General features: G+C 45.0%; 1 protein-coding gene across 3 annotated transcripts; it reads right to left on the bottom strand.

Moving 5' to 3' along the window:
* Positions 1-4: 4 nt before the first annotated feature.
* Positions 5-26,003, bottom strand: SCRN2 (secernin 2). 3 transcript variants are annotated; one of them, XM_081166627.1, is made up of 8 exons: positions 24,766-26,003; positions 8,415-8,593; positions 6,919-7,100; positions 5,561-5,760; positions 4,660-4,875; positions 2,696-2,861; positions 1,380-1,560; positions 5-434 (listed from the first exon to the last, which is right to left on the bottom strand). In XM_081166627.1, exons 1-8 carry the CDS (start codon positions 24,794-24,796, stop codon positions 273-275), a joined length of 1,317 nt encoding a protein of 438 aa, XP_081022753.1. In that variant the 5' UTR covers positions 24,797-26,003; the 3' UTR covers positions 5-272. The 3 variants fall into 3 exon arrangements, with proteins under 3 accessions (XP_081022753.1, XP_081022754.1, XP_081022755.1); XM_081166628.1 differs by lacking the exon at positions 24,766-26,003 and adding an exon at positions 9,763-9,889; XM_081166629.1 differs by lacking the exons at positions 6,919-7,100; positions 8,415-8,593; positions 24,766-26,003 and adding an exon at positions 9,763-10,219.
* Between the last annotated feature and the right edge of the window lie 1,893 nt (positions 26,004-27,896).

Here is a 27,896-nt window from a genome sequence, read left to right as displayed (position 1 = left end):
TTCGTCTGTAGCCCTTAAGATGCAGAGGCTGCTCCACATTTCAGAACCACCAGCCTTCACAAACTTTTCAAAGCCACAACCATGCCCATGGTCTTCACTCTTGCAGCAACAATGAATTCTGAAGGCTGCCTATGCCAACTCCACAATTTTAAGGTTTTGTTTTTTTAAAGGTGCAGCATTGTCATATATCATTCAAGTAGGGTTTTGTTTCACACATGGAACTCTCAGTGGTCTCAGGAATGAACCTCAATCTCTCTGCCCTGATAGGGATCTTACTGTTTATATAACTTGATTTCTGTGACCACACAGTCATAGAAGAGGTCAGCCAGCTCCTGGGGTTTCAGAGTGAAGGAGCCCGCCAGCAGGTTCTTCATGGCCTCCAGGGCTTGCCGCTGAAATTTCCGCATAATCTCTTGGAGTCTCTGGCGCTCATGCTGAGGAGAGGGGAGAGAAAGAACGGGGCATTAATTATGGGGACCTTAGGGTGTTGCCATAACTCATTTGTCACCCATCCCTGGCATGGCGGATGCCGCCCCTCAATACCCATGGTTGATGTCATCTGGGGGGGGGGGGGCGGACTTGGAAGCCAATTCGCTCACCCACAAGGTTTCATGAAAAGCTGGGGTAATGCATTTAGGGCTACAACTGGGTGGGACCACATCCCAAGTCAGGGCTGTTTAAACCCTACCTGGGTGGGGAAACCCTACCTGAGAAGGGAAGACAAAGAGCAACAAGAAATGGAGAATAGCCGGTGGAAAGTGATTAGAGGCGTTCTGTAGAAAGGACTTTATGCTCTGAAAATGGAGATGATGTACAGTCGTACCTTGGAAGTCGAACGGAATCCGTTCCGGAAGTCCATTCGACTTCCAAAACATTCAGAATCCAAAGCGCAGCTTCCGATTGGCCTGCAGGAAACTCCTGCAGCCAATCGGAAGCAACGGAAGCCCCGTCAGACATTCAGGTTCCAAAGAACGTTCGCAAACTGGAACAGTCACTTCTAGGTTTGTGGCGTTTGGGAGCCAAAACGTCCGAGTACCAAGGCGTTTGGGATCCAAGGTACGACTGTTATGTACTTTTGTAACCCAAAAATCTTTTTTAAAAAAATGAGAAAGGAAGTGATTAGAGACAAAGGCGGACAGAAAGAGAGAGCTAGAAATAAGGCAGCCAAAGAGCAGAGTTCAGAGAACATGGAAAGTGGGACCAAGTAGGTTTGGGAAATATCAGGTGACAAGGAGCTGGGCTAGAGGAAAGAGTTCAGAATGAGAACATAGGGGAAAAGGCAAGAGATTAGTGGAGTTGTAGTCCGACAGCATCCGGAGGCGGTACAAGTCCCCCAGCCCCGATCTACAGTAACTGCAAGTGGTTCTTCAGGGCTTCACCTCATTGCGGTCCATGGTGTCCAGGACGAACTGGTGTTCCCTGTAGAGATTGTGCCGTCGGTCCACCCGCCTCTGAAACCTGGGCGTCTCCCTGACGGGGTCTTTGTCGCCAAAGGTCGGCGATTGCACTTGGTGAAAGAAAGTGACGTTGGGAACAAAGATGAAGGGTTTGAATATCGACCTGCCGAGCAGGAGAGAGGAGAGGATTTGGACAATGTACCCGACACTCTTAATCAAACAGTTCCCCTAAAACACAGAGAGATCATATGAACATGACAACATGATTTATTAAAAAAAAACTAAAAACAATTAAAACAAGTATGCAATGTGCTGCTTTTCTGAAGCTCAAAAGTAGTGACCACCAACGTGGACAAATTTTAAAATACAGTTAGACAATGTCATGCAGGATTAGGTTGCCAGTGGCTACTAGTCAGGACGGCTGCATGCAAACCTCTGTTTTAGAGGCAGCATGGTTGCTGATTCACAGTTGCTGGGGAGCACCTGACGGAGAGGGTTAGCGCACTCATGTCCCGAGAAGAGTCCGCACTGATTTACTGCCATTTTACTTAATTTGAGATGGAAAGATTTTTGAATACAGTCGTACCTCGGAAGTCGAACAGAATCCGTTCCCAAAGTCCGTTCTGAAACGTTCGGCTTCTAAAGCGCAGTTTCTGAATAGCTGCAGGAAGCTCCTGCAGCCAATCGGAAGCCATGGAAGCCCCATCGGATGTTCAGCTCCCAAAAGAATGTTCGAAAACTGGAAAATACTTCCAGTTTTCAATCGTTTGGGAGCCAGAACGTTCAACTCCCAAGGTGTTCGGGAGCCAAGGTACAACTGTACTCCTTTTATTCATCATTTAATTTCAGTATCACCTGTCCTATAGCTTTGTTAGGGGGCAAAAAAACAGCTTTCTGGGGGAAAAACATATTTCGGAAAGTCCTGCAGAAAAGGGAACTTATCAAATGAAGCATAAAATACTAACAGGATGAACTTTCACACAACCATATCATTATAAGTATTTCAAGGCTGGTGGGAGAAAACAATGTTTTACAAGAAAGATAATTTCAGATTATGTCATACTTATCCTGTTCCATAGATTATGTATTGGTTGGAGACTGGTCTTCAGTAACTGTAAAAGGCACATTTATTTTGTTCACATAAAACTCTTTCCCATTCCAATAAATTACTGGGGAATAAGGAACTCACCTGAAATAACAAATGCACTTCCAATAGCTGTTTGGGTTGGCCAGCAAGGCTCTTCTTAACTTGGCAGGTGCACTCACCAATTTTAAGGAAGCAGGAGCTTTTGGCTTACCTGGAAGGGTCTGGCGTGGCCGTGAAGAAGTGGATGCAAGGCAGGTGGGGATCCTGCGGCAGGACGGACACCATGCTTCCCGTGGTGCAGAAACCTTCCGAATCGACGCAGATCCCGCTGGCCTTGTCACTCAAGATGGTCATAATGGTCTCTGCGGTGATCTGCCCTACACATCAGTAAAGAGGAAGATGGGAAACTGTAACGATACCAGAAGAAGAGGGCAAACTAGTCAAGGTGTCGGAATTCACTAATATCTGAAGGAGGCTTGCTCTACTACAGAGCCAAGGCAAGGGGACAGAGTCAAGTGTGGTGAAGTGGGAGGCAGGCGGACCAACTGGGCACAATCCACTGGGCAAGTCTCCCGCATGAGCCCTGTTGGAAAATGGTCACCCATTTGGATTTTTCTGAATCGGGCGCCAAAATGTCCTGGGCCGGACCTTATTACTTGTGTAAGAGTCACTTCCTCTTGACTAATTTCTGCCCTACCCAAACTGACATGCAGAAGGACTAGGTGAGGTTCCTGAGTGTTAAGGGCAAAGGGAAGCATTCTGCATGTGCTCATAAGCACTCTCTCTGCATCAGATGATCGGTGGGTCCCCCTACGCCCAAATGCAATGCCTAACCACCACACCAAACAGAATGGGCAGAAACGCGAGAGCCAGGAGTCTCAAGGTAACCAATCTCGCAATCGGGTGTCAGCATTAGAGAGAGATCTACCCATTACTACCGCATAGATCTTCTGGCCTACATCTAAAATCACATCTTTAAATAGATCTGTTACGTAGCATTTGGTTTGCAGTCCCATAATGTAAGTTTTCTGGGTCCCCTTGAGTGATGCTTGCTAGGCAACCAGGAAGATGTTGGCATTTCCAGCTGCCACCCCAGTGGGGTCACATGACCATCTGGGCTGAGTTTTTGACTATCTGAACCAACATTAAGCGGCTCTATGGGACACGCTTCCCTCCACAAAACAAAGCCAATAATAATAATAATAATAATAATAATAATAATAATAATAATAAAAGCTTTCTGGGAGATGAGAAGTAATGGAATGGGGAAAAAAATGCTTAAAATAACCTTTGTTATGAAACCAGAAGACTTTTTATTAGGAATTACAGGTACCGATATACCAAAGGAGCAGAAAAGACTCTTCATGTATGGAACAACAACCGCTCAGATGTTATTGGCCCAGAAATGGAAAGAAGACAAAGTCCCTACCAGAGAGGAGTGGCATACCAAGCTGATGGACTATGCCAAGATGGCAAAACTGACTGGAAAACCCAGAAACCAAGAGGACAAAAACTTTATAAAAGAACGGGGGGAAATTAAGTTATTTAGGAGACCACTGTAAGCAGATGGAAACATTAGCATGATTTCGATTTCACTTGTAGCGTAACAATCACCATGGATTGATATAAAACAGGCATCCCCAACCTTTGGCCCTCCAGACGTTTTGGACTACAGTTCCCATCATCCCTGACCACTAGTCCTGTTAGCTAGGGATCATGGGAGTTGTAGGCCAAAAAACATCTGGAGGGCCGAAGGATATGTAGTATTAAATGTTTAAAATGGGTCCCCATGGAGGGGGTGGGAGTTCCGAGATTCAGAGGAAACTCTGTATATGGATATATACAGTGGTACCTCGGGTTAAGAACTTAATTCGTTCTGGAGGTCCGTTCTTAACCTGAATCTGTTCTTAACCTGAGGTACCACTTTAGCTAATGGAGCCTCCCGTTGCCACACAATTTCTGTTCTCATCCTGAAGCAAAGTTCTTAACCTGAGGTACGATTTCTGGGTTAGCGGAGTCTGTAACCTGAAGCGTCTGTAACCCGAGGTACCACTGTATTTGGATTCTTTTATATAACTTTGCATTTGTAAAATCAAATAAAAATCATTTCAAAACAAAACAAAACAAAAAACAAGCTTCCAAAACCCTACACCTCTATGTATTTTGGATACACACCTGAATGTTGGTGCAGCAGCTGCTGGCCAGCACAATAGCGAGCTTTGGCCGCCTCCATGCGCACAGGCTGGTGGGTGAGAGAAAATACCTCCAGGAAGCTGAACGCCCCTTGGCCACTCCACCATCCCTGCTCCCGGGCATGTTGCCTGAGGCCCGCATGCTCAGAGGTAATGTCGGTACCAATGCTCAGCTGGTTGGAAATGTTCCGGGCACCTTCTGCAGGGTGGGAGGAGAGACAAGGAGATCCTGCTCAACCAGTGGGAAGTTTGAAAAGGCTTAGCCGATCTGGAATACAATTCCATAATACATCTCAACAGCCCAAGGTTTTTATCTATTTCATTTATATACTTCCTTTTTCCTTGAAGGAGATCTGAGGTCCTAGTCTAACATTCTAATAATAATTTATTATTTATACCCCACCCATCTGGCTGGGTTTCCCCAGCCACTCTGGGCGGCTCCCAAAAGAATATTAAAAACACAATAAAACATCAAACATTAAAAACTTCCCTAAACAGGACTGCCTTCAGACGTCTTCTAAAAGTCAGATAGTTGTTTATTTCCTTGACATCTGATGGGAGGTGTTCCATGGGGCAGGCGCCACTACTGAGAAGGCCCTCTGCCTGGTTCCCTGTAACTCCACTTTTCTCGCAGTGAGGGAACCGCCAGAAGGCCCTCGGAGCTGGACCTTCATGTCTGGGCTGAACAATGGGGGTGGAGACGCCCCTTCTAACCACATGGAGGGTTCCGAACTGAACTTTTCTCAGTGCAGAATCTGAACCAGGAATCTCGGCAAAGCAAGCAAACAAAAGCCCAGACCGTTTGCAAAAGAGCAACGCCAGATAGTTCTGTGTATCCGTTAAAATCCAAGGTGTCCTATCATCTCTTTCTGCAATGTACTCACCTCGAATCCTCTGAGCCGCCCAAAACCGCCCGGCTGTTTCTACAACCCAGGCTTCAGTGCGATCCGCAAGGAGGAAGGTGTTGTGGTAAATGAAGGGGGTCGGCTCCTCCTTGCAACTGCCCCCTTGGCCGTAACGTTCCAGGAGGGCTGTTATAACCTGGACTGCTTCCTGGGCACTGCTGCTCCGCTCCAAACCGAGCCTGAAATACATTATTTGGCCATTACTGCCTCTGCAAACCTGGCTGTGAACTAATTTACTCAGGGATGGATGGCTCTCTAGTCACTGTTGACTCCGTTTCCCATGAGTCCCAGCCAACATAGTCACTGGTCAGGGATGATGGGAGTTGTAGTCCAGCAACAGCTCAAAGCCCTCAGATTAACCATCTCTGCCCTAATTGATGCACCGAACTGATTACAGTATTCTTTAAAAAGCAATATATTTTCTCAATATAGATTTTTTTTTTTAAGAGGCTTTTAGGCGAACCAGGGATTTTTAAGTAAGATCATTTGCAAACCGTGACTGATCGCTATTAAAAAGTCAGACAGTGTTTGACACTCTTTCATTCAACCAGTCGGGAATTTTGCAGTAACTCAACAGGACTAAAAAGGCTTCAGAAATAAACAAGTTCCCAATATCTGCCGATACTGTGGGAGACATTGTGATTCTTATTTAGTCTGGGGGGAAAGAACACATGATAGCCACTTTCAAATATTTGATGGGCTGTCATATAGATGATGAAGCAATTTGTTTTCTGCAGTTCGACAAGACAGACCCTGAACCAATGGCTTAAATCGCAAGAAAAAGCTTTCTGATTAAACATTAGGGAGAACTTCCCGATGATTCTGGCTGTTTAATCGTGTAACAGACTGCCTTGGAATGTGGACTCTCCTTCGCTGGCGGTTTTCAAACCTACCAGGGATGCTGTTTTCCTGGATCAATGGAGGGCTGAAGGAGGTGAACCATAGAGTTCACAAGGCACTATTATGAACAACTATAGTGCTGTAACTCTTCTTAGCTCACCAATTCTCAGAACAATTGTTGAGAGGGTTTCACTGTCATTCCCATTATACAGATGCAAGAACTGAGGCCAGACCATCTTTGTCCAGATGCAATGACAGTATCTCAGCCTCCATGTGGGCCAGCAGCATGGGCGTAGCCAAGGGGAGGGGAGGGGGGCAGATGCCCCCCTAAATCAATAAAAACCAATACAAATCTGAAGTTCTGACCTCCTAATGAAAGCTTGCCCCCTAACAAAAATCCTGGCTACGGCCATGGCTGGCCAGGCAATTACAGAGGAGCAGAGAATACAACTTGGGCACAAGCTGATGATTCAGCCACCCAACATGTCGTCTCTTACCTGACCAGATCCATGCCCAGCAAGGCTTCCTCCTCTGCCACGGGCTCCTTGGTCCACACCCCTTCATTGCCAATGCAGACCCCGTGTTCGTTGGCCCCCATCTCGGCTCCCCAGAGCCAGGCTGGTCGGCTGAGAATGACCGCATGGGTCTTCTCAACCTGGTCCACTTCAATATATGTGCACTGGGAAGAAAGGCAGTCATTGAAACAAAAGTCTACGCTGGCGCTTTCATTATTTTTGTTGTCTTGCTCACAAAAAAAGTGTGATACGCTTCCCTGTTCGATGTGTTGTTTATCAAGCCATTCCTAATGCATCTTTGCATAGGGTAAAGATATCCCCTCTCCATCAGCACCCTACTGAAATGAATCTGACACTAATGAAGCTGTGCTGATGTGAACATGTTTGGGGAAAAGAGCTTTTAAATGCGGGGGGGGGGGCACACATATACAACTTCGCTGTGCTCCAAGGTGCTAATTTGAACTTAATTTGCCATCCTCTATACATACTCCAATTTCCCAACATCTTTCTTAAAATGTTAGTACCCAGAATGGAACACAGGACTCCGGAACGGCAGGGCTGGCAGTGCATTAAGGACAGATTCTGCCTCCTTTTTCCTGATAGTGGCTCAATTCACACATAATGCTGAGTGTGCAGGCTACTCGAGGGAAGATCACGGCTGCTTTGCTCCTTCTCTGGTCCTGCTGTTTTGCAGTGAGCTAATCCATGGTTTGGGTTAGCACGCTGCCCAAACCTGAGCTTATGGTTTGTCTCCTGCACAGACCATGAAATGCAAACAAGAAGAAGCCTTGGCTGCAGTTCATGGGTTGTCTGGAGCAAGACAAACCATAAACCCAGGTTCAGACGGCATGTTAGGCCAAACCATAGGCTACCGCACAGCAAAGCAGTAGAAGCAAAGTCACCATGGACTCCATATGTTCATGCTAAACCGGCAGTTCTCAACAAGTATGGCAAGCCACACTGACGTGCCAAGAGATAACAACAAGTGTGGTGGGAAGATTCAAGGACAATCGAGCATTTAAACATTTCAGTGTAGTATAAAGCAATTGTTTTTATTTGGAGAATATGGATAATTTTTCAAAATAAGAACAAAATGCGTCAGGTCATACTGATGACAATCCTAGTTGCAATCTTTTCATTTTCTAATTATCAATGAAATTTTGGTGTGGCAGGAGCAAAATACTTATTGTGTAAGTGTGGCCCAGAGAAAAAAGTTTGAGGACCAGTGTGCTAAACCAGAGTTTGATCAAGCATAGTTTGGCTTAGCACTACCTGCAAACCTGGTCACGGTTTGGAAAGTGTTCTGTTCATGGAGAATGTATACGCCAGTAATTGGGGGTGGTTTGTGTGCCCTGATTTAGGATGGACCGCAGCAATAGATACGTTGGAGATGTGACTTCTCATTACTTTCTAGAACATAGCCCTCTCCCACAAATGAAGCTCCATGCTCCCGTACTGCCTGCTGGATTTTAGCTCACCTGGACCTTTGCCCCCTTGGCATGGCTTCTGGCTGGGAAATAGACTACCTCTTGGACTTCATCCCTCGGCCGGTCAGAATTCTTGCCAAATATGACCTCTCTGGCCGCAGAGGCCGGGGGAAGAGAGACGAAGCAGTCGCAGGAGGAGGGTCCACAGGGACAAGGGTCAGTCATTCTATCTACAGGCAAGACCACAAGACAACAGCTGGAGATTGCAGCTTCCACTCCTGCTAAGTGTTGTGTGAGATTCTCTCTGCTTTCTGACCTGGCGGGAAAGTCTCTCCCACTTTATTTGAAGCTACTGCACACTGCAGTGCTAAGCATGCCTACTCAAAACGAAGCCCTGTTGAATTCAGTGCGACCTACTCCCTAACAAGTGAGGTTAGGATTGTAGCTTTATCAGCTCAAGGTATGCAAAGATAGCCATCACAAACAGGGACAGCAGGCTCCTTTAAATGCTTATATGCCACTCCTACAAACACCTGTATGAAAAGAGGTGCTGGAACTCACCACAAATGCCTCTCTTGTTCTCTTATAATGGCAAGCCACCCACCTGAAATGCACCGGAACTCAGTTCCAGCGAGTTCCGGCTGAAAAAAAGCCCTGGCCGCCCCTGCTTCCTAATGTTCTCCCTCCCCCAACCCCTTTGCAGGGCCCAAACTTTTCACAAGCCTTTTTTTTTTTTGCAACATTTAAAGCCCAGCTCCCTCTCCAGTGTGTGCTATGCATGGCAGAGAACCTTGCACCCTGTAACCTTTTCATGGCATGCACAATAAGAGGGCATGTGCCACGGTGCAGTTTCTAATGTTTGATGTTTTATTATGCTTCTATCTATGTTGGAAGCCTCCCAGAGTGGCTGGGGCAACCCAGCCAGATGGGTGGGGTGCAAATAATAAAATTTATTATTATTATTATTATTATTATTATTATTATTATTATGCACCCACCGACTCACCCACGTCTATCCTAGCAGGCCTTGCGGGGTGGGGTCCCTGCTCAATGATACTTTACAAAGATCGCCCTACCTCCCCCAACCCCTGCAGCAGCCAGGGCTTGGCGGTGACTATTGCACTTTTTCCTAACTCTCGCAGGCCCTTCGCAATATATCCCTTTTTGAAACGGCTCATTCGCTCCTCCTCCTCCTCTTCCTCCAGCTACAATCGAGCCGATTCACCATGCTGGTCCGTTTACTATTTGCTATTACGCTTGCAGGTGTTCCCCCTTCTGCTTTGCCCAGGGCCTGCTGAGTTATATTCTAGCCCTTGATAAAATATTATATCCCTTGATAAAATCCCTTTCTCGCGCGTGCACTCCCTCCCACCAGCCCCCAATCCCCCACGGCTCTTACAGGCTTCCGATGCAGGAGGCAGGAGCCCCGACTAGCCTTCCCCCACCGCGTCTTCCGGATCTGTCGCGCTCAGGGAGGAGACGAGTCCGCCGTCTGCAGCGAACCGGGGTCAAACTTTGCAAAGCTGAAGACGGCATCCGAGAACCGGCGGCGCTAGGGCCGGTTTATGTTTGGAGCTGCCTGGATGATTTATTAAGAAAACGTGTGTGGGGCTTGGGGTGTGTGTGTGTGTGATGCTGTCGTTGCCCCAGAAGGACACTAGAGGGCGCCCTTCGATCACGTACCGAGCCCAGGACGTGAAACGCAGGTTTCTCTTAAGAGTGGACAAAGCGAAGTACTGTAGTAAAAAAAAAAAAAGTTACTCAAGTGTCTGCAGACGCAAACCTGGCCCAACTTAAGGTGTTTGGGGGCCCCGAGGTGGAAAGTCCAAATAGCTCGTTTGGAAAGTCCAAATACAGGAAGTCGACCTTACTATCATTTTTATTTTATTTAAACATCCCCCCCCCCCAATTCTTACCTCGCAGAGATAAATAAAAACAACACCATATTTTCCCTCAGGATTGCAGTCTAGGTTAGGGCACGAAAGAAAAAAGGCCTTCTCACGAGGCAGGAAATTCTCCCAATGAACCCCCATTGTTGTTTTATTCAATGTGTCTACCACTTCATCGGAAGAGCCCGGGGCTGTTCACAACAGGAAAACACAAAATGAGAATGCAAAATACATAATAATAATAATAAAAAAAACCAAAAGCACACACACCCTCCCACAAAAACAGCTTGATTGTAATTTCATTTCAAGATCAAATCCATATTATTTTGATCCGATGTCACGGGGCCCCTAAAAGGCTACTGCCTACTCTGCCTATGTATTTGGTAATCCGGTGCTGAACCCATTGTGGTCTTGCACACCGAAGATGCCCAGCTTCAAGAAGGATAGGGCTCCTGGGCCTTTAATTGTTGTGTGCAAGAGGGAGTTTCAGCAGGTGTAGCTTGCCATCCCTGGAGCCAGGCCAGGAAGGCATCTGACAGCTGCTCATGCAAGCTACATCTGCTGAAATTCCCCTGCTGGGAGGCCCTCTTTTCCACAACTACTAAATATACAGGAGGCCGGCCTTACTATCATTCTATTTTATTTAAATATCCCCCCCCCCCAATTCTTCGCTTGCAGAGATAAATAAAAACAACACCATCTCTTCCCTCAGGCTTACAGTCTAGAAGGTTAGGGCGCAAAAGACAAAAGGGATGGGGAGGGTAGAGGAAAACAAGCAGACAGAAACCACATCCTTTACGTTACAAGGTACATAATATGACCAGCTTGGATGAAAACAGGCTGCTCACAGTTGAGAAACAGGCCTTGGTGAGGCCCTGAGAAATTGCCTGGCAACCCAGCTTTCGTAGCTCTGACTATAATGCAGCCAGAAGTTGTTGACCTTGGAAGTCGGGGGTCTCAACCTTCTGGAAATTGGAGTCTGCCCGCTTCAGATACCATCAAGCCCACATAAGATGGTCTTTGATGGCTCTTCATCTCCAGGCTGTTGGTTCTAAATTCACTGGCAGACTTTGGTCTTTCAAATTGGCGCCTTGGGGAAGCTGCGTCTGCCAAATGTCTGTTTGAGTAGGGAGAAGGGACCTAGCCCAGCTGGTCAAGTGTTTACAGTTCCTTCTTGTCTTCTACTGCTTTCCTATCATTAGCCTCTGTCCGCCCTCTTGTGCTTTCCCATTCATTTTGATGCGGCAGAATTACCCAGCGCATTGTGTTCCATGTCTGGCAAGCCCACACGCTTCATGGAGGGTTGGCACTACCATTAGGCAGAGGGAGGTGGCTGCCTCAGCCAGCAGAGGATGGGGTACGGTGGCATGAGTTTTGTGTTTGCCACATGGCTTGTCTGCTGTCGTGAAGTGTGCCAGCCCGTCGCCAGTGTTGGAGTTTGGTCAACTTCTGGAATGGAAGGGTGATGCCATCTTGAGATAAACAACTACCTGACATTCAGAAGACATCTTAAGGCAGCCCTGTTCAGGGAAGTTTTTAATGTGTGTTATCTTAGTGTATTTTTGTTTTTTGTGGAAGCCACCCAGAGTGGCTGGGGAAACCCAGCCAGATGGGCAGGGTACAAATAATAAATTATTATTATTGTTATGAGCATCAGACAGGAAAATATCTCGGTCCAAGCTCTGCCTCAGGCCCCTTCAGGTTTCTTGCTGTTTTTAGGTGGGATTCAATCACATACCAACAATTTTTTGGACCACAGAATTAAAGTTGCTGGCTCTTTGTGATAAGGAGAGTGATGAACTGGAAAGCGTGTGGGATCACAATTGCTTGACACCATGTCGTATACACTACACAAACAAATAAGACTGGACACTCAGTTAATACTCAGCACCATCTAAGCTCCCCACAAACTTTGTGCAAAATATCAGGATGAATGCTGAATAAACAGGTCATTTTAGTTCATGACATGCTTCTCTAAACTCTCACTTGAGGCTTGTCTCTCCTTTCCAATCTGTCCTTGACCCTCCCAAATCTCCTCTGCTCCATCCCTAGGACTCTTCGACAGGGCAGCAACAAGACCTTTTGATGCTCAAGGTGCAAAATCCAAGGGTGCCTGCAGATGACCTGTTTATTCCATGTTTATCCTGATTTTCTTGCACAGAGCTTATGCAGTGGTTAGACTAGGTCCAGTCCTTATTCAGCATTATTCACAACAAAGTGCATTCATCCTGATTTGCCTGTGTGGTGTTTATGCATTTTCCCATTCATCTTTACTTCATCCCAAAATAGTCAGTGGATTTCCTTGTGACTTTTCTAACCCCCCCCCCCGAAGTCTGTGGCTGTTATTTAATGTTTTGTTATGTTTTTTTCAAAACATTACAAAGAACAACAACAGAAACGTGCCGTCAGTAACAGCAACTCACAGATAGAGCAATTTTATCAAGCAGTCTTACCAGCTTTCATACAAATGGGGATTACGGAGTATGCAATTCTCAAATTAATACTACCATTAAAATCATTTTATAAAAGTCACACTAAAAGACTAAAAAAGTCAGGGACATTCTGCAATTACTTTTTAAAAACAGAATGTTGGGGATGGGGTTATATGAAAAATGGAGGTGTTTGGAAAGACTGGAAATGGAGCATTTTAAAATCAATTTAAAAATTTGCGTGAAGCACTTTTTCATTTAAGTACTACTGCATAAATATTTTATTTTTTTAAAAAAATAGGCAAATGGGGCAATTAAAAGACAGCTTTTAAAAATGTTATTGTCAAGAAAGGCAGTAGTGAGGTTGTGCCAAACTGTACATGCGTGGCAATAGGCCTACCGACTCAAAACATCTTTGCACACCTGAAACTATGCCTTTTTTAAAAAGATGGAAGAGAAGTGCTACAGCAATCTACAATTGGGGAGACTGAACTACTGTTCTGTTCTTTAAAAAGAATATGGATTTAAGGTAAAGGTAAAGGGACCCCTGACCATTAGGTCCAGTCGTGGCCGACTCTGGGGTTGTCGCGCTCATCTCGCTTTATTGGCTGAGGGAGCCGGTATACAGCTAAGCCGCTTCTGGCAAACCAGAGAAGCGCACGGAAACCCGTTTACCTTCCTGCCGGAGTGGTACCTATTTATCTACTTGCACTTTGACGTGCTTTTGAACTGGTAGGTTGGCAGGAGCAGGGACCGAGCAACGGGAGCTCACCCCGTCGCGGGGATTCAAACCGCTGAACTTCTAATCGGCAAGTCCTAGGCTCTGTGGTTTAACCCACAGCGCCACCTGCGTCCCTAATAATATGGATTTACTGTAGCCTTAAAGAAAAAAGTTGCAAGAAGCCCAGGTAAAACCTAGGAAGAAGATGATTTGACAGATCTCTTGTAAAAACCATTAAGAGTGCAAGTACTCAGGGATGATAACCAGGCCTTTGGTTCCAAGGCCTGCCTTGCTGCTGGGCATCTTAAGTCCCATGTTTATTCTCCACACACTCTCTGAGCACTGCTAGGTGGGTGCAAATGATTCTCCCATTTTGGGTACACACCCATTTCCCAATTGGCCCGTGACTGTGACACCCTCCTTTAGATCCGGCTCCAATTTCAAGCCTGAGCAAGTTCTTTGGAGTAAGCGAAAGTGTCCACTTGATTTAAAAACAAACAATCAACAACAACAACAAAAAGAGGACAAGGGTGGAGAAAGTAAGATACAGATAACAAGATACACTCCCTTACAGAGTTGGAGTTGCTGGTCCGGTGGCCTCCTCCGATTTGTACCCCAGGCATTATTTATATGGATGTTACACCCTGTTGCGTCACCCATAGGTTTTCCTCCTCTACAACCGGTTGGTTCAGGCTGGATCTCAATCCAGTCTGAGCTTTTTGAGCTATGCCCCAGAGACTCCACCTTCTCCTGCTCCAGGAGTTGGAACCTCACCCTTCAAGAAAGTTCTGCCCTTCATGTTGAATTCCAAAGTGATGTGTGATAGTTTGGAAAGGCCTTTTTACATACCCTCCGACATTTCTCTGGTGACAATAGGGACGTCCTATTTCATAATGATCGTTTGCTATTTATACCCTACACATCTGACTGGGTTGCCCCAGTTACTCTGGGCAGCTTCCAACATAGATAAAAACATAATAAAACATTAAACTTTAAAAAACAACAACCCTTCCTTACACAGGATTGCCTTCAGACAGCTCAGGGGGGCAGATAACTCCATACCCTCCAACATTTCTCCAACGAAAATAGGGACATACGAAGGAAAAGTGGGACATACTGGGATCAAATCAGAAACCATGACAGGTTCTCTAAATCAGGGATGTCCCTGGAAAATAGGGACACTTGGAGGGTCTGCTTTTATCTCTCTATCCAGATCTTGTATTAAGATTAAGAGGGGTTTTCTCGGGAAAAGTGTTGGGGCAAAAAATTAACACCTCTTGGACCCGTGACCGTGGCAGCTGTAGTTTGTTAAATGGTACTGAGAGTTGTTAGGAGACTCCTATTTCTCCCACCCACCCCAGCCACAGAGTTATAATTTTTAGAGTTGCATAGGAAGAGGGATTGACTACAAACAGGTGTAGCTGAGTCTTCATTTGGCATCATTTAGCTGAAATTTGTGGGGAATCGAGCTTGTAGATTTTATTAAGGGCCACTCTACCTTTCACTCCATAATTTAAGCACTGTATGGATCAATTATTTTATTTTAAAAAGCGCACATTTTCAACGCAGTCAAGCTTTACGCACATTAAAGTTTGCAAAGTTTGCATCGTTTATTCTGGAGGAGAACGATTTGATTTGGGAGTGGGTGTTTCGAAGAATTTTGGGTGGGGATGGGAGATCCTTTTCATTTCAATTTTAGAGTCTTTTTTTAAAACACTCTCTCTCCCCCCGCCCTGTACCCCTTTTCCCACCACGGAGGTGACAGAAAACCTGAGATGAAAAATGCAGGCCGACCGTAGCTTCTGGATCGGTCGGAAGTGCTTTGGTCCTGTCCGACCGGCTGTTCAAGGGAGTAACTCCCATCCCTCCCCGCTTATGTTTTGAAATAATAAGCTGAGGTGAGGTGGGGGGAGGGAGGGAAGGAGAAGAGAATATCTTCCACAAATATATTGGGTAATGGAGATTCTATCTCCAGGTGCTCTTCAAACAGTGCATGTGACACATTGCTCGGAAAGGGACTGGGAGTGGATAATTCCCAAGGGAGGTTAGCAACAAGTCTCCCCATGTGGTAATGTTATGCCTGAAATGTGGTACAAAGCAGCTTTTAATGGGCAGATCCACACTAGACATTTAAAGGATATTCAGCACACATTTAATGCCCATGACTTCCCCCAAAGGATCCTGGGACCTTAACAGACCCCCCACCCCCCACCCCAAGTGCCGCTATTTTCCAGAGACAGTCTGGGATTTACAGAAGCTGTCCATCCCAGTTTCTGATTTGACCCCAGAAGGTCCTGCTGTTCTACCCAGTGTTTATCCCATCCTTCTTCCAAGGAGTTCAGGCCAGGCTTAACTACCTCTTGCTTAACTCTCACCACAGCACTGAGAAGCACATTAGACAATGGCCTGAGATCACCCAGCAAAATGAGTGGGGATGTGAACTCAAAAGTCTCTCCAAAGCCTAATTCCACTACCAATTAACCCATAAGAGGCTGCTGCCTGACAAATAACCAGTTCAAAATATCATGAGGGGGGAAAAAGGAGAACTAGAAGTTGAAACAGCATGGACCAAATCACACAGTTTTCAAATTTAGGGTTGCATTCAACTAAGTAGGTAAAAAGGTAAAGGACGCCAGGACGGTTATTTTATTTTTTTTATAAAATTTTTTATTGGTTTTCCAAATTTTTTAAAGACAAACAAACACCTAAAAAGACATACAAACACGTATAATTTCATAACATTTTTTCATAAACCTCTTTTCCGGGACTCCCCCATACCCCCCCTTTCTGCATCCCAATTTCCATAATTTTTTAGCAACTTCTAAATATTCCTTTCCAACCTCTGTCATCTTAATCTTTTCTATAATCTGGTCTTATATCACTGTATCCCTTTTTTCTAAAAACCTCAACATTCTAGCATTCATCAAGTTTATAATAGTCCTTAAGATAGCTTTTAAATTTTCTTCATTCTTCTTCCGCCGTCTCTTTCCCCTGATCACGGATTCTGCCAGTCATTTCAGCCAATGTCATGTAATCCATCACCTTCATCTGCCATTCTTCCAGAGTGGGTAGATCTTGTGTCTTCCAATACTTTGCGATGAGTATTCTTGCTGCTGTTGTAGCATACATAAAGAAAATTCTATCCCTCTTTGACACCAATTGGCCGACAATGCCCAAGAGAAAGGCCTCTGGTTTTTTAGGAAAAGTACATTTTTCATTTCATTATAAATCATTTCCCAGAAGGCCTTGATCTTCGGGCATGTCCACCAAAGGTGGTAGAAGGTACCTTCAGTCTCTTTACATTTCCAACACTTATTATCAGGCAAATGATAAATTTTTGCCAGCTTGACTGGGGTCATGTACCACCTGTAAACCATTTTCATAATGTTTTCCTTTACGGCATTAGATGCCGTGAATCTAATACCGGTGTTCCATAACCAATCCCAGTCAGCAGACATAATGTTATGACCAATGTCCTGTGCCCACTTAATCATAGCCAATTTAACTGTTTCATCCTGTGTATTCCATTTCAGCAGCAAGTTATACATTCTTGATAAATTCTTAGTATTGGGTTCTAACAATTCAATCTCTAATTTTGATTTTTCCACCTGAAAGCCAATTTTCCTGTCCTGTTTGAAAAACTCCATTATTTGATGATATTGAAACCAATTTTGTACTTTATGTTTCATTTTCTCATGACTTTGTAATTTCAATTTATCTCCCTCCTGTTCCAAAATTTCCCAATACTTCGGCCATCCGACCTCCATATTGAGTTTCTTCACTGCTTTAGCTTCCACTGGAGACACCCATCTGGGGGTTTTGTTTTCCAACAGATCTTTATATCTTATCCAAACATTAAACAATGCTTTTCTGACAATATGATTTTTAAAGGCACTATGCAGCTTAATTTTATCATACCATAGATAAGCATGCCAACCAAATGCATTATTGAAACCTTCCAGATCTAAAATGTCTGTGTTCTCGAGGAGCATCCACTCTTTCAGCCAGCAAAACGCTGCTGCCTCATAGTACAATTTTAAGTCCGGCAGGGCAAACCCCCCTCTTTCTTTAGCATCTGTCAATATTTTGAATTTAATTCTGGGCTTTTTGCCCTGCCAGACAAATTTCGAGATATCTTTCTGCCACCTCTTAAAACATTCCATCTTGTCAAGAATCTGCAAGGTTTGAAACAAGAATAACATTCTAGGCAGTACATTCATCTTAATCACTGCAATTCGGCCTAACATTGACAATTTCAAATTTGACCATATTTCTAGATCTTTTTTAATTTCTAGGACGCCAGGACGGTTAAGCCCAGACAAAGGCGACTATGGGTTTGCGGCGCTCATCTTGCTTACAGGCCGAGGGAGCCGGCGTTTGTCCACAGACAGCCTTCCGGGTCATGTGGCCAGCAGAACTAAACGGCTTCTGGTGCAACAGGACACCGTGATGGAAACCAGAGCGCAAAGAAACGCCGTTTACCTTCCTGCCGCAGCAGTACCTATTTATCTACAGTGGTACCTCGGGTTACATACGCTTCAGGTTACAGACTCCACTAACCCAGAAATAGTGCTTCAGGTTAAGAACTTTGCTTCAGGATGAGAACAGAAATCGTGCTTTGGCAGCGCGGCGGCAGCAGGAGGCCCCATTAGCTAACATGGTGCTTCAGGTTAAGAACAGTTTCAGGTTAAGAACGGATCTCCAGAACGAATTAAGTACTTAACCTGAGGTACCACTGTGCTTGCATTGGCATGCTTTTGAAGTGCTAGGTTGGCAGGAGCTGGGACACAGCAATGGGAGCTCACCCCGTCACAGGGATCCGAACCGCCCACCTTCTGATCGGCAAGCCCAAGAGGCTTATAAGTAGACCCACTGAAATGAATGGAGCAAAGTTAGTCACATTCATTGACTGCAGTGGGTCTATTCTGAGCAGGACCTTAGTTTGGTCTTCAAGGCAGTCACTGGGGTCTGGGATCAGAACTAGCAGCATCATGGGCCGCAGGAGGGGAGAGGGCTGTTGAGGTTGAGGCCTGCTTGCGAGCTTCCCACAGAGGTCTGGCTGGCCCTTGTGAGAACAGGGGGCCAAACGAGACGATCCATCGCCCTGATCTACTGGTGAAGCCCAACAAGGCTGGCAGTTCTGAGCTATAGCCAAGAAATCCTTGCAAGCGTGATCAAGTTAATTTCTTTTGAGAAGATTGATTTTGGAAAATTGTTAAAATGCTATACAATGAAATTCAACCAGGGGGATTTGAGGAAGTCACTTAACAATGATCTTAAGATTGGTTTAATTACAATTAGGATGTATGTTTGTTTGTTTGTTCGTCTTAAAAATTTTGTGGAAAATTAATTAAAAAAATTGAAAAAGAAAGAAAATAAATCCTTGCAAGAGACAGGAACACCATTCAGGGTTATCTTTTCATTTTTGTTCTTGTTTTTATTATGTATTTTGTGCTTTTATCTTGTATTTTTATGCTGTGAACCGCCCTGGGGTCTACAAATGAAGAGTGGTAGAAGAAGAAGAAGAAGAAGAAGAAGAAGAAGAAGAAGAAGAAGAAGAAGAAGAAGAAGAAGAAGAAGAATTTATAAGCACCCCCCACAAAAAAAGACAACCACACAAACATTTAAAAAAAAACTTCTGTGAAGGAAGCAGGATTCCTAGGGCCACCCCCCCCCAACACCATTTCAAGATTAATAGAGGGTCAGGGTCAACCCCAGAACTTTTCTTGCTAGACCCCAAGCACCATCCACCATCAGTCTCCAGGGCCAGGGGGTGGGGGTCTGAGCTAGATCCAGTTTTCCCAGCGCTGATTCTCCTTCCAGCTATGAAAGAGTTTTCTTCTGTATCAATTAACTTTAAAAAAAAGTTTTTGATTCAGAGCATCCCATACATCAGAAGCTCTGCCTTGTCATGCGCTGCCACGGTGGTATGAAACCAGACCAGTTCCACATGGCTGAGCGATTCCCTCCCTCCTGTCAACATGGATGATAAATCACGTAAAAGGTGGCCACGGGAAAATGGCCGGGAGCTGTTCTGCCATGTCTGCTCTTGCAAAGGGATGCGAGGCAGCAGATCTTGGAGTGGCCCATAGTTCCCGAGATCCTCAAAGCAATAAGAAGGCAGGCAAACAAGCAGCCGAGTGACGCAGAAACAATCCTTCCATTTCCCCACTGAATCCAGATGAGAACATTTCTTCTCATGTGCAGAATGCTCTCTGTTTACCCCACCCCACCCACTGAATAACAGCTCTGCTGGATCTGTCCAAAAGCCCATCTAGTCCAGCATCCTCTGCCCAAAGGATAGCTCAGTTGGTAGAGCATGAGACTCTTAATCTCACAGTTGTGGGTTCGTACCCCACGTTGGGCAAAATATTCCTGAATTGCAGGGGGTTGGACTAGATGACCCTCATGGTCCCTTCCGACTCTACAATTCTATGATGGTCAACCAGATGGCCGTGGGAAGCCCACAATGACAGCAATAAACAACAGCCGCCATTGTCTCTTAGTAACTGATATTCCAATGCATGGTGCCTCTAAAACCAGGAGATGGATATAATATTCTCTATGACAGCCTTCCCCGGCCTGATGCCTTCCTGACTACAACTCCCATCATCCTTTGACCATTGGCCAGGATGGCTGGGGCTCATGGGAGTTGGAGTCAAAGCACATCTGGAAGCCACCAGGTTGGAGGAGGCTGCTATAAATTTGACCAAACCCTACTTTAAAGCCGTATAGGCTAGAGGCCGCTATCGCCATTTGTGGCAGCACTTCCATAATTAGTTATGCACTATATTAGGAGTAAACTGGTACTGGTCACTAGACACCTGAGACTTAGTGTCATGGGACATGCGTTAGGGCCGAAGAATCTGTGGCCCTTCCAATGTGGTTGGACTCCAACTCCCAACAGCCCCAGCCAGCATGACAGATGATTGAGGGATGATGGGAAGTGTCACCCAACAATATCTGGGCGACAATCAGTTCCTGGCATATGTCTTCTGCATCCTTGTTAGGGATGGGTGAACCTGTTTCTCCGCCCCCCCCCCACAGTTTCTGATTTTTCCAATATTTTATTCACATCAATTTGCTTTTCTTTTTTATAAGCAGTGGTGCCTCAGGTTAAGAACTTAATTCGTTCTGGAGGTCCATTCTTAACCTGAAACTGTTCTTTAGCTAATGGGGCCTCCCATTGCCACCGCACGATTTCTGTTCTCATCCTGAAGCAAAGTTCTTAACCCGAGGTACTATTTCTGGGTTAGCGGAGTCTGTAACCTGAAGCGTCTGTAACCTGAGGTACCACTGTATACAAAAAAGTAGACATGGGGGGGGGGGAAACTGCCAGCATTTTAGCGCAAATTTCTCCTAAGGCACACATTTTTGTATGCACATTTCCCAGATATAATGTATTTTGTATGCTATTTTTATGAATATATGCATTTCCCTGCACACTTTATCCTATAGTGTACATTTTTGTACACATTGCTCAGCTGAAGAATAGCACAGCAAAATTCGTAGTAGTGCAAATACAAAGGATGGCTGTATTTCAGATTGTGTATTGTTTGTAAATTGAAAATTTGATAGATTTGTCTCCAAATCTGAACTAAATTTTATTCCTCCCCCCCCCCCCCCGCTCCCTAATCCTGGCTTCCCTTTTTAATTCACCAAGCACTGCTTCCCTTCTCTCAAGTGCCTAATACCTTGTGGGTTGCCTTTTAATGCAGCGTGTTGTAAAAGCACTGTATGTCTTCATTGTGGTTTCTTTAACAACGTTATTAGCAAATTAGGATAAAAATCAAGCAAGGTTTTGTAAGAACCAAAGTTTCCAAGCAGAGCTCCTTGCATGTACCCTACTCTTGTGCAAGTAAATTAACTTATGTTTGTTAATAATGTCAGCAAGCAGCAATGGTTTCAGCAGTTTACAACACATGCACTGGGTTTCAAGGTTTCTACACCTTTTTGGTTTTATATGTTATATTTTAAAGGTAAAGGTAAAGGGACCCCCGACCATTAGGTCCAGTCATGGCCAACTCTGGGGTTGCAGCGCTCATCTCGCTTTATTGGCCGAGGGAGCCGGAATACAGCTTCCGGGTCATGAGGCCAGCATGACCAAGCCGTTTCTGGTGAACCAGAGCAGCACACGGAAACGCCGTTTACCTTCCCGCATTTATCTACTTGAACTTTGATGTGCTTTTGAACTGCTAGGTTGGCAGGAGCAGGGACCGAGCAACAGGAGCTCACCCCGTTGCGGGGATTCAAACCGCCGACCTTCTGATCGGCAAGCCCTAGGCCCTGGTTTAACCCACAGCGCCACCTGTGTCCCTATGTTATATTTTAGAGATATATTACTTTGGAGATAGTTTCAGGGTAGCAATAAGTGGTGATGGTTTTAGGTATCAAAGCTTTAGGGACTTGGTGAGCTGTTATCCATCGTTGTTTGAGCCCTGTGATTTCCATCTAAAGGACTGATAAAAAGGCAGGTGTGTTAGGTACTCTTTTCCACAGAGTAACCCTAGACAGACCATTCACACTGGGTATTAGGAAAGTAACACTACCAATTCACAGGGCGTGATATTGAGCTTAGCTTGCTTGCCTCCCAGTACCTCTTTTTAGGCATGAAACATTTGCTTTGGAAAAGGCTAAACTCACCGCTGCCTGTTCCCCCTTTGCCCACATACTCTCAGTTTGCTGCCCTTCTGCTGAAGCAGACAGACAGAAGTAGGGTAGAAAACACACTCTTTTATTAGGGTACAAAATGCAGAACCCCACAAGTCTTCACCCCAATTTACTTCACAGCTAGACAAATCCTAGTGCATATTCCCCAGTGTGTAAGAAACCGTACTGGAAGAGGAATGAAGGGAATGGGAGCAGGGTGCTGAAGGAGAAGAGAGAAATCAAACAGAAGGGCAGATCATGTGTTGCATTTTACCATTACCAGGAACCATTACTATTGGTACAGTGGTGCCCTGCAAGACGAATGCCTCCCAAGACGAAAAACCCGCTAGACGAAAGGGTTTTCTGTTTTTCGATGCGCTTCGCAAGACGAATTTCCCTATGGGCTTGCTTTGCAAGACGAAAACATCTTGCGAGTCTTGCGATTTTTTTCGCTCCCCCCCCCCTTTTCTAAGCCGCTAAGCCGCTAATAGCCTTTTAGCCGCTAAGCCTTTAATAGCTGCTAAACCGCTAAACCGCTAATAGCGCTAATTCGCTAAGCCGCTAATAGGGTTGCTTCGCAAGACAAAAAAACCGCTAGACGAAGAGACTCGCGGAACGGATTATTTTCGTCTTGCGAGGCACCACTGTACACCCAGGTGAAAGTAAGCCAACATTTCACATCTTTCAATCCCAGCATCAGGCAACCATCCATACTGAAATCAGTCATTTTTCATTATTATTATTAAGGCTGCGGAACTTTACTTTTGCTGCACCAGATAACAAACCAACGAACTCTATCAAGACAGAGAGGTCCTGGCTTCCTGTAGTTATTTGGTGGTAATTCTCCCAAATAAATCCATCTCTGTATTTCGCAGTATTCATAGCAAAACACACATGCACACACACAGTAAGGATATTGCAAGTCCAAAGTTTTAAAAATGGGGTATTTGAGTTTCAAGGCTGCAATTCTAGGCACCTACCCAAAAGTAAGCCTCACTGAGCATAGTGGGACTTACTGTGTGTCACTGTGCGCGCACACGCACGCACACACACACACAGACACACACAGACACACACGTGCCTGCCAGGAATGCCTTTTCTGCTTTTAGCTTTCCAAAAGCAAGCACGTTACCCCATTGCGCACAAGGCAAGTTAGCAAGCCCCCTTCTCTCTCTGGTTCCTAAATTTCTGATTTCTCCCCCAATTAGCTGCATGCTTGCCATGGTAGGTTACCTCTTGGGAAATTATCTGTATTTTCCAAGTGTCTAGTTGAAAGAGCCAATAACCACTTTTTGGTGATTTGAACTTGTGGCCAAAACCTGAGAAAGATACGTTTTTTGAAACTCAGATATAACATTTGGTTTCCCAAATAGCAAAAATATTATAAGGACAAGCTTTGCTAGTTTTCCCTTCATGGAAAATACAGATATGCTGATGATTTGGGGGTGTGAGTGTGAGCGATTTGTTAAGCAACACTAGTAATGTATTCCAATATTTGCGTAGGACGGGGCCAAAATTTCCATTCCAATGCTCATATTTTGAATTTGCTGCATACAGAAACTTCCATCACCCAAACAGGAACCTGCATTTAGAAATATATGCGAAGTATTGAACTGGTATGAAACTCCATTTAAATTCTACATGTATTTGCTACTGAGAGGAGGAAGATCAACTACCCCAAGTCATATTGTTGCCTGAGACAAAGCCACCACAACCCAGCATTCTGTACCCATTAATGAATAGCAGGCACAATCTACCAGAAAGTTCTCCCGCACAAACCTAATTTAAATGAATGAGATACGCCACTAAAGGTCAGTTCTGACTGTATTTTCTCTCTGCTAGCCTTAATGGCACCCAGAATCTACCAACTGCGCTAGCTTCATGACAGGAACACCTCTCACTCTGGTTTTCAGCTCCCTTGCTCTAAGATGCAAAACTACAACACACTCCCACCCAGACTGCATCAGAATATATATATATATTTGCCCTGTTTAAATTAATACTCTATCAGCCTACATAATGTGAAAATAATTAAGGTTGTTAAGCTAAGGATGGATTAATGTGGGGAGGGGGGAGATGTCCACTGCCCCTCTACTCTTCACCTGAGTTACAAGCTACAGAGATGTTTGGTAGGGACTAGGTGTCTAAAAAGGCCTTTAAAAGTATGGAATATTTCATGGATGGTCTCCAGCACTCCAAACTTATTCCTAAAAACACAATGTATTTCACTTCCAACTTTTCCTCTCGGTCTTTAAGCAGCACATCCCACCCCACTCCCTGAGGAGCAGCTACGAACCCCTAGAAAGTCCCATTTTTTAAAGTACTCCCCACCATGAATTCCAAGTCCATTATTAAACTCACAGAAACCAGCTGAAAGGCTCCTGATTTACTGGGGATATCCCATTAACGAGCAAAGAAGCAGTTCTATGCAGTTCTAACACGCATCCAAACACACATTTGCCAAGGGAGATTTATTAATATTACATTTTTCTGCTGCACTCCTCTTCCTGGTTCAGTCAAGTCAAGACATACAAGAGGCCTGGGACAGGTGAGGGAGGATTTGGTGGTTGCTATAGCAACCGTCCCAGAGCTGTACATCCTGAGAATTTACAGCTTTTGATATATATTTTTTTAAGGCAATCGCTAGCCCTCATTAAAAAGACATCCTCTAATTATGACTTAATGGCACAGCTTGATTACCTGCTGTTACATACCTCTCTCTCCTCTGCCTCCCCACAAACACATGCCTCCTGCCTCCTGGCCAAGTCAAGAAAGAAACAAAAGCTGGGCTGGAGCAGGTCAGGGAGGGGATTGTTGTTACCAAAGCAACGACTGTAGTTCTGCTAACCTGGAGACTTTTAGGCCATGTACACACCATTTAGTTAAAGCACACAACTCTCCACCCCAAAGAATCCTGGGAACTGTAGCTTATCCCTCAAAAAGCTGCAACGCCCCCCCCAGCACCCTTAGCAAACTGCATTTCCCAATGTTCTTTGCGGGGTGAGGCAGGGCGCAGTCATGCGTTTTCAATATTCGGTGTGTGCCCAGCCTTTATTTTCATTTGGAACAACAACTAACCCTCAATAATATTTCCAGACGTAAAAACAGAATATTCTGGTTTTGTCATAATAGTGCCATAGCCTTTTTTTCTGCATCCCTATAGCTGCTCTACTTTAGCACACTTGGGGATGGGGGGAAGAGAACGAGGTCCTACAAAACAGTTTGCTCCACTACTGATCCCATAACGTAGCAGGTCATATGGGTGCTTCTAAGCTGACCAGCCCTCTAGTAACTTGCCCATTCGACTCAGAGTGTGGCAAAAGGCATTAGACCAAATTTGGGGCATTCTGGTCCACCTAAGGCAGGGGTCTGAAGACTTTTTCAGCAGGCAGCCGGTCCACTGTCCCTCAGACCTTGGGGTGGGCCGGACTATAATTTGTAAGAAAAATATGAACGAATTCCTATGCCCCACAAATAACTCAGAGGTGTATTTTAAATAAAAGGGTACATTCTACTCATGTAAAAACATGCTGATTCCCAGACTGTACGCGGGCCAGATTGAGAAGGCGATTGGGCCGGATCTGGCCCCTGGGCCTTAGTTTGCCTACCCATGACCTAGCGCTCTCATCCAGACTTCCTTTTGTGCCGTGTTTGTTTGTTTCTTGTCCCTGCGTTTCCCCCGTTGATAAATAATTGCTACACACATCTCAAACCAATCAACTCTAATATGTACCGTATATAGCCCCACTTCACAGTCTAGGTGAAGGGAGATTTCAGGATTTTTTCTAACAAAGCCCTTCATTCTCTTCAGTCAATAAAGGGGTTTTCAGATCTCCCCCAGCATCTTCCTTTTGCCCCCCCCCCCCAGCTACAATTTCTCACAGAGTCATGGTGGAAGGGGAGAGTGATGGGTGCTGTGGCTACCTACAAAACCAGTTACTCAATAGCCTTTGGAAATGAGCCATTCTATATGTTGCCTTTTGGGATCATAAAGGTAAGAAGCCACCAAGGAGTCTCAAGTTGTCTTGGAAACTTCTAACTGATGAGCAAAATTGAGACAGATAGCTCAATTATTGTAAGCACAATGATTCCAGAACAACTGTTATTTATTTTGGTGGGAATGACTTCCTAGCAGGGATTGCCGTCTGAATTTGTTAATCTTTCTGTTTTCCCCAACTTTTTAAATTGAAACAAGTTTCCAGTCCTCATGGCTGTGAAGAAAAATATGAAAACTTCATGGGAATGTTTCTACTAAAGGAAATTGACCAGCAAAAAAGCATAGTGAGATTTATTGCTTTCTTTTGCAGATCTTTAGTACCTCTCCTGGCAGGGGGTTAGGGGAAAGGGTACTAGGCCGGCTCCTGAAAAATCTTTTATTGTAGAATTTCCAGACCTCTGCTCTTCCCACAAACTGTGGGAAATGACGTGAGAGGGTAAGCTTCCCAGAGTCACAAGATTTATAGATGGCTTGGCTGATTTTTGTTTGTTTGTCAAATGGAAAAAGCAAAGGAAACAGAACTTTGTAAATTTTAAAGTGTCAGGCTTCGAGTCTCTCAGTCCAGCAAGCAAAAGCAGCTGGCGGCTTCTTTGTCTCTCTTCTCACTGGCCAAATCCAGAATAAAAAAGCAGGAGGTGGTGAAAGGCAGAAAACCCTAATATGGGTGGTGGGTTGGCCGGTGTGGAGTTCTTCTTGGGGGATAGAAAGGGCTTCACTTGTGCCAAGGCTGAGCCCTGGAATCTACTTTCAGCACCAGGGCCCAAAATGAGGAATGCCAGTTATAAGAAAAACGCCTCTGAGCATGCACAAAGTGCTTTTCCTTTCACCACCAAGTAACCACATACTGACCTCACACATTTAGGATTAAGAAACAGGATTTGTGAGGCAGACAGGATGGATTTGCCTTTTTAAAAAACAACAAAGTCCTAGCATAAGGAACTGAAGGATGTGAGGAAATTTAACCCAGCTGTCTGTTTGTGTCCAATAAAGCCAGGGAGGGCACCTTGAATGCCCTTGGCTGTAACCACATACTATGCCAAGGCAATAGCAGCAGCTCAGTAATCTGGGCTAGAAGCAGGGGCGGATCTGCTATGAAACTATTTAAGCTTACACTTCAGGGTCCCTAAACCTGGAGGGACTCCAGAAGCGACTGAGGGTCTCGAGCAGTCAGCAAAAGTCAGCAAAAGTTGGCAACAGGACCACCAGTACCTCCAGCTATGAACAGAAACCTGAGTTTTGAGGTTTCAAGACTCCAGGCTGAGATCTATAACCCTTTCACCCTGCTTGTTTCATATTTACTTCCCTCCCTAAAAATCCCTTCCTTTTAATTTCATTACACATCAGCTAGCGGGGAAATCCAGTTCTTGTTATTATTTGCTCAAGGGCTTCACCGATCTCGGGCTAGGGTGGGGTAGGAAAGTAATTGCAATAATCCTTAATACAAAACACAAGCCGTTTCATTTTTAAAATAGGGTTTTCGGATGGGGGAGGGTGGAGACAGCAAGAAAAGAACCTGCTTCCTCGGCCACCAAACACTCGGCTCCATACATTCAGATCTGCTTCCTCCACCAGAGGAGAGACAGCTGGGAAAGTTCAGTAGGTAGGGAATGAGACGCTTAATCTCAGGGTTGTGAGTTTGAGCCCCATGTTGGGCAAAAGATTCCTGCATTGCAGGGGAATAGACTAGGTTGTGTTCCCTTCCAGCTCTGATTAACACCCTAAAAATACTGGGGAGAAATTGAGAGGGGATTTTCCTGACAAGCGATGACAGTTCTGTATTTTTTTTTAAATGTTAAGATTTCACTTAAAATCACAGGCAACAGCAGCTGGAATGCACAACACAGGCTC

This window comes from Podarcis bocagei (genome assembly GCF_964188305.1).
Source record: "Podarcis bocagei genome assembly, chromosome: 13".
Taxonomy (NCBI): Eukaryota; Metazoa; Chordata; class Lepidosauria; order Squamata; family Lacertidae; genus Podarcis; species Podarcis bocagei.
This window is presented reverse-complemented; position numbering and strand designations above follow the sequence as displayed.